General features: G+C 43.8%; 1 protein-coding gene across 1 annotated transcript; it reads right to left on the reverse strand.

The window, feature by feature from the left end:
• Nucleotides 1–2,207: 2,207 nt before the first annotated feature.
• LOC139739690 (uncharacterized) lies at nt 2,208–6,698 on the reverse strand. Its single transcript, XM_071650299.1, has one exon. It carries the CDS (start codon nt 6,696–6,698, stop codon nt 2,208–2,210), a length of 4,491 nt encoding a protein of 1,496 aa, XP_071506400.1.
• Between the last annotated feature and the right edge of the window lie 991 nt (nt 6,699–7,689).

The raw sequence follows: 7,689 nt of genomic DNA on the forward strand, positions 1-7,689 counted from the left end.
TTCGATTGAGCGCTACAATTGCGACGACTTGCATTGTAACTTATAGGTTAGCTGTTACATTGTGCTTACTTCCTCCAAGGGAGGAGTTTATGTTTTCATTACCGTTTAGTTGTTGTTTTTTGTCCGTATGCAAAATAACTCAAAAAGTTGTAACCAGATTGAAATGAAGCTTGCAGGAAAGGTTGAAAATCATACAAGGAACAGATGACTTAATGTAGGTAGTGATCCCTAAGATTGTTTATGAATTTAATAAGCGATTCTCGATATTTTGGCAGGTAAGGTCAATGAACTCGGGAGTTCAAGCTGCGCATTTTGGCGTTTTCATACGCGCACTAAGAGCTCTGTATAGTTTCTGCTAGTATAAGAGCGAGGCGAGCCTGTTGACTGTTGATGACGTAACAATTTCATCTATATTGGGAAATCGGTCGATTTTCTACATGCATACTGTCACGACTCAACCCAATCACCACATCATGACAATCAAAATGTTCCGCTCCATTCCTGGCAGATCGCACCCAAACCATCACAACAACGTTGCAAAAGACCACGATTGGGAAGCCATGTCTTGATCTGAAAGCGATAACTTGCTGCGGACCTCTTTATTGGTATTAGCCTTGTTCAAGGCGCATCACATCTCCCCCCTTAAGACGGGAAGTTATGGAAGAACTTTCCAGTCAAACTGCAAACAGTCGTTACAAACATGTTCCGAAACACAATACATAAAAATGCACAATTGTGTGTTCATACACTAAAGTGGATTCTTCACATAAACAAGCTCAGACTTATGAGCCTTATCAAAACCCGTCTTGAGCGTAGGCTAACTGTCTAAATAATTATAGACCCACTACCTGCTCGGAACAAGCATGTGCGTATACGCGCAAAACTTTACAACCACAACATTCCTTGTTTTCTTTTCTTCTTTTTTTTTCTGCTTGGTCATAAATCATGAAGCATGTATTCTCTTTAGCTTTCCTGAAATGCTTATGAGTATCAAATGGCCAAACATTTCAACACCTAGTCGAAGTCTAAGAAATGCTGCTGGTTCAGAACAAAATACACTGTAATTGTATCATGAAATAATGTACCATAAGTATGGACATATCAAACTTCTCTCTTAGCTTGATGTGCATATGCTTGAGAAAAACCGCTACACATATCACTGAATAACCTACATACACTGATAATCATGCAGTTTGCATAATGAACTTCACACATTTTTGTTGTGATTATTGTGTATGTCACCAATAATAGAAGCAATCTTCCATTCACTATACTTATTAACCATTTTTACATGGTGAGCTTGTAGCAATCTGACCTTTGATGAAAACTGACATAACAACGCGTTCAGCTCAACTGTTTGGTCTGACAAACATCTCTACATTTCTAATTTCTTGGCACTTCTGTTCAAGTACTGTAAAGCCTTGTTCGTCAAGACAATAAATGCATGTACAGTAAGTACACTAGAGTACAGCAAAACAATGCAATTATGAACACCTGTTATACTCTCTCTGTTTCTGAAACAAAATATCACATGAATATAACCTGGTTATGTCTGTACACCTGTATGGTCTCATGAACCTTACACATTCACAACATTATGAATATCATAGTGTCATAATTTCACTCAATCGATATCTATGCTATGGAAAATGTGTATAATTGGTCAATTCTGTGATGCCACAAATTCCAACTCTTGCAAATTAAGCATTTGAAAAGAAGCAACAACAGCTTTTGTGTGCTTGTGTGTGCTTTCTGCAAACAGCAATGCAACTTAATTTGCAGTTCCAATCAATACAATGTCTACATTATACACTGTATCAAAATATGCTGTATTACTGAAAACCCCTTTCTTCAGCATATAAAGCATAAAACATAGCAAAACTCATGCTATATCACTGGAAATGATTTTGCCCTGTTTTGGTGCAAAAATCATGACAATTTGGAAAACATGCTGCTTTTCCCATGCAGACAAGAACAAATTATGGATACAAATTAAAACAGTGTACACAATGTTTGTGTCATCATTTCAAAACAAGAACACTCTTTCTTTGACAAGAGAAATATCCTTCTCTTACAATAACATGGAAACACATTTCTTTTGTCTGGTATTGTTCGTGCTTCCAAGTCATCACCAGTCTATTATCTCTGGACATTAAGCACATCTGTGTCCTTTTGTCCCATCCGTGGAAAATACGTGTACTTCTATCTTATCCACGGGACAAAGCGTCTGCAATGACATTGTCTTTTCCGCGTACGTGCTGTATCACGAGGTTGTACTCCTGTAGCACTAGCGCCCATCTGGTTAGGCGTCCATTTTTGTTCCTCATTCGCGACAGGAACACAAGCGGATTGTGGTCTGTGTACACCAGCACTGGATACTTTGTAGTGTTCAGGTACACGTCAAAATGACGAAGAGCCATGACGAGCGCTAACGTCTCCTTCTCGACAGTGGAGTACCGTCGCTGATGTTTGTTGAATTTTCTGGACATGTACGCGACGGGATGGTCAACTCCATTGTCGTCCTTCTGCATCAGGGCTCCTCCTCCTCCTGTGTCACTCGCGTCCACCATAAGAATGAACTGCTTGTCGAAGTTCGGCGCTGCAAGAACCGGAGAACTCGCTAGCATTGCCTTCAGCCGGTTGAAAGCAACTTGACAGTCATCTGACCAGTCGAACTGCGAGTCTTTCCGCAACATGTTGGTGAGCGGTGTTGCAGCATCAGCGAAATTATGGCAGAACTTGCGATAATAGCCACTCATGCCAAGAAATCGTCTCAGCTCTCGCCTACTCTGTGGGCATGGAAAGTTCAGGATCGTCTCCACCTTTGCTTCAACAGGCTTGACGGAACCATGTCCCACAATGTGACCCAGGAACACGACTTTTGCTCGGGCGAACTCACATTTCCTCAAGTTCACCGTAAGGTTGGCACTGGTCAGGCGGTCAAACAGTGCTCTGACTCTCAGAAGGTGGTCCTCCCATGTATGGCTGTACACTATGATGTCGTCGAGATATGCCTCGCATCCCACCAAGCCAGTTGTGACGGTGTTGATGAGTCTCTGGAATGTAGCGGGCGCGTTCTTCATCCCGAACGGCATCACTTTGTATTGGAAGAATCCGTCAGGGGTCACGAATGCAGACAGTTCTTTCGCTCTTTCACTGAGGGGAACCTGCCAGTACCCCTTCAAAAGGTCAAACTTACTGACGTATTTGGCATTCCCTACGCGATCAATACAATCATCGATGCGGGGCAAAGGGTACGAGTCTGACTTTGTTTTCGAATTGAGCAACCTGTAATCCGTACAGAAACGCAAAGAACCATCCTGCTTTGGAACCAACACACAGGGAGAACTCCATCCACTCTTACTGGGCTCAATAAGGTCATGTTCAAGCATATATTGAACTTCCTTCCTCAGAACATCCATTTTCAATGGATTCACACGATATGGGTGTTGCTTGACAGGGGAGGAGTCCCCCACATCAACATCATGCACCACCACACTAGTACGACCTGGTACATCACTGAAGAGGTGTTCATACTCATGGACTACATCCATCACCTGAGCTCTCTCTACTCCTGGAAGATGAGATAATGTGTCAGATAGATTTGCTAACACCTCAGAATTCTTCAACATCAACTGCGGAATTTCCACATCATCACTCTCACTGTCTTCACCATCCACATCACAACTGATTCCGACTGTGGCAACAGGCTTTTCTTTAGCCTCTTCTACATTTTCAACATACTCCTTTAGCATGTTGACATGACAGAGTCTTCTCCTCTTCCTCCTATCAGGTGTCAGGATGATGTAATTGACATCACTCACTCTTTTCTCAACCACATACGGCCCTGCATATCTAGCCTTCAAGGCATCTCCTTGAAGAGGGAGCAACACAAGAACCTTAGAACCAGGCTCGAAATGCCTTTCTTTCACCTTCCGATCAAACAGTCTCTTCATGTTAGACTGAGCTGCCTTCAGATGACCTGCAGCTAGTTCATGAGTACAAGAAAGTCTATCCTTGAACTGACACACATAGTCCAATAGGTTGGACTCCGGCTCAACCAAGATCTTTTCTTGCAAGATCTTCAAGGGACCACGAACTGAGTGCCCAAAGACCAGCTCGAAAGGACTGAATCCAAGAGATTCCTGGACCGATTCTCGAACTGCAAACAAGAGGAGAGGAATACCCTCATCCCACTCTTTCTCGTGCTCACTGCAGTACACACGCATCATATTCTTCAAGGTTTGGTGAAAGCGTTCAAGAGCTCCCTGGCTCTGTGGATGGTAAGCACTTGAGTTCTTACATTCTACGCCTAACTCACTCATCACCTGTTGGAAGATTTTGGATGTGAAATTAGACCCTTGGTCTGACTGCACACACTTTGGAAGTCCTACCATTGTGAAGAACTTCACAAGAGCTTTACTGACATTCTTGGCAGTAATTGTCCGTAATGGAATTGCCTCGGGGAAGCGGGTAGATGCACACATCATCGTCAGCAAATACTGATTACCCGACTTTGTCCTTGGAAGAGGACCGACACAATCCACAATGACCCGACTAAACGGTTCTTCAAAGGCCGGAATTGGCCTTAAAGGGGCAGGGGGAATCTTCTGGTTTGGCTTGCCAACTACCTGACACACATGGCAAGACCGACAAAACTCTGCGACGTCATGTCGCAAACCTGGCCAGAAGAAATATCGAAGCACCTTCTCTTGGGTTTTGTTGATCCCCAAATGACCTGCCAATGGTGCTTCATGGGCAAGAGATATAATCTCCTTCCGGTACATCTTTGGTACCACTACTTGATGAACATCTCGAAAATCCTCATAACTTGTGGCATCAGGAGGGCGCCACCTCCTCATCAAGATACCATCCCTCTTGTAAAACTTCACAGTTTCATTCACTTCCTCATCCTCAGGTACAAGTGACTGTGCAAGACGCACTATTTCAGGGTCTTTGCCCTGCAATTCAACCAGACTCTGACGAGAAATCTCTGACATTTGACCATGGTCCATATGTGCATCATCACTGCTGCTAGACTCTTCAAGTCTAGAGAAGAAAGTATCAGCCAAGATATCCTCTTGCTCCTCTTTCTTCAGTTCACGAGCCATTGACCTGGTAACAGCACATGAGGGAAACACGTCAGGCATATCCTGAACCAATTTCTCTGTGGCTTCGTCAACCACGGGTGTCTTACTTGGGAGAAAGTGAGGCAAAACCTTCTCTCCAGCGATATCATTGCCGAGCAATAAGGCGACACCTTCGACTGGCAATGTAGGCAAAATACCTACTACAACTGAGCCACTGACAAGATCGCTCTTCAATTCGATATTATGAAGAGGCACTCGGACACTCCCACCTTCAACTCCCCTCACAAACACTTCTGAATTCACAGAAGATTCAACCGAAAATGGCAATGTCTTTGCACACAGGAGACTCTGTGACGCTCCTGTATCTCTCAAAATGTGAACCTGAACCTGCTCACTATCAGGCGTCAAACTAACATACCCTGAAGATATGAAAGGTTTGTAATTCTCTGCCACCCGTTCAAACGATGGCAGATGTTCTGTGCGAGTGATAGCAAAAGCATCTGGCAATGCTTTGGGGTTGCTAATCCCCTCTTTTTCTCGCTTCTTCTTCAACTTCCAGCAAGCTGACATCACATGTCCATCCTTCTTGCAATAGAAGCAAGCCTTGTTCGGCTTTTGATCAAGATTGGGCTTGGGAATGCTTGGAGCAACAGCTCCTTTTCTTGGCACACCCTGGCCTCCTTTCTTGCTTGAAGAAAGTTTGAAAGTGCCCTTGTGGGTAAGCACATACTCATCAAGGAGGACAGCAGCTCTCCTGGCACCATTTACTTCCCTTTCCTCCAGGTACTGCCGCTGATCTGGCTGAACACACCTCTTCACCTCCTCTAACAATACCAACTCTTTCAGTTTGTGGAAATCATCAACACCAGACGACCTTAACCAGTGTTCAAAATGGGTCTGCTTGTGTTGCACAAAATCAACAAATGTCTGATCATCCCTTCTCCTATAATTCCGAAACAGTTGCCTGTGGGCTTCTGGCACCAACTCGTACGCCCTTAACACGGAACTCTTCAAATTCTCATAATCAGAACACTCTTGGATAGTGAGAGACGCATAGACCTCTTGGGCCTTCCCTACCAGCGAGCTCTGTATCAATGTCGGCCACACTTCCTTGGGCCATTCTAAACTCACAGCCACTTTTTCAAAGTGCTGGAAAAACTCTTCTACCCGGTCTTCACGAAATTTCGGCACCAATTGAGATTGCCTTAATGCATCAAATTTTGATGACTTAGCTGAACTGCCGGAAGAAGGTTCATTCGATTTTGCATCGATTGACTTGATTTCGAGTTCTATTTTCTTTGCCTCGACTTCCAGCTGCTTCATCCGAAGCTGGATCTCAATTTTCTTCAATTCACTTTCTGCAGGGGTTACCAAAGGTGTGATAATTTCACCATCATCTGTCCCTGCTTCATCCTCTGACAAAGAGGCAGGCCAAATACCAATATTGGTAAAAAACTCCGAAATTGTGTCCTTGATCTCTGCTTTTCGATCCGATGTTTTGATCGGGATTTCTAAAATTTGAGCAACTTCCACCAGTTCTGCCTTCCTCAGGTTATTAAAACCTTCCTGAGTGGGTTCATCAACAAAGCTCTGCACGACATCAGCCATTGTGGGAATATCAAAATCAAAACTTGCAAGAAGTCACAAATCCTCACAAAACTGCAAAGCCTTAACAAAAGAAATGCACTGCATATGAGTACACATGTACGCATGAACCCAATCACACGCGCAGAACAGGCAAAAATTTTCTACGATAAGCAGAAAACATCAAAATCCCTAAGCCTTCAAATCAGGCATACAATCAGAACACCACGACATCACATTAGCATGTGATCTAAGGTCATAAAATGAGTATACACACTCACTACAAACGACCACATAGCACGATTGTGCAAACCAAGGAAAATATATCAAAGCCTTTAACCGAGGCTAATCTTCCAAAAAATTCGGCGTGACCCGTAGCCAATGTGTACGCAAGCCCCCACACATACACATCCAGCATACGCACACTCACAAACTGCACTAGCCCTACACACGACGCGCTAGACCGACCGTCTGCGACTACAAAACACGTGCGAGCCCAATGCGCAATACCCACGCTATGCACTATACTACTCGAGTATACGCACACAACTGAACGTGAGAATCCTCACCCAAATCGGTCTACACAAGACCTTCATGCAAAAACGACAAACGTTCGAAACGTGACAATCCTCACCAAAATCTGCACTAGGCCTTCACACAAAATGTAGCCTATACAACTACTAACACAGTCAATGACTGCCAAAGCCTACGCAGCATAAATGTTATACACAACGTGCACAACCAAACGTGAGAATCCTCACCAAAATCTGCACCAGGCCTTCACACAAAATGTAGTCTAAAAACTACAAACACAGTCAATGACTGCCAAAGCCCACGCAGCATAAATGTTATACACAATAATGTGCACAACCAAACGTGAAAATCTTCACCAAAACGCATGTGGCCTGTCAAAACCAACATGCAAACAATGCAGGCCCAATACATAAGCCTGTCATCGACGCTATACACTTGTCTACATACTAAAAACAAACGTGTCCAGCCAAACGTGAGAGTC

Source organism: Diadema antillarum, unplaced genomic scaffold, assembly GCF_040938485.1.
Source record: "Diadema antillarum isolate AM-2024a unplaced genomic scaffold, OU_Dant_1.0 seq00000810_RagTag, whole genome shotgun sequence".
NCBI classification, from domain to species: Eukaryota; Metazoa; Echinodermata; class Echinoidea; order Diadematoida; family Diadematidae; genus Diadema; species Diadema antillarum.

What these genes read in the sequence shown, in the direction of transcription:
- LOC139739690 (XM_071650299.1), bottom strand. Translation starts at nt 6,698, where the DNA reads ATGGCTGATGTCGTGCAGAGCTTTGTTGATGAACCCACTCAGGAAGGT.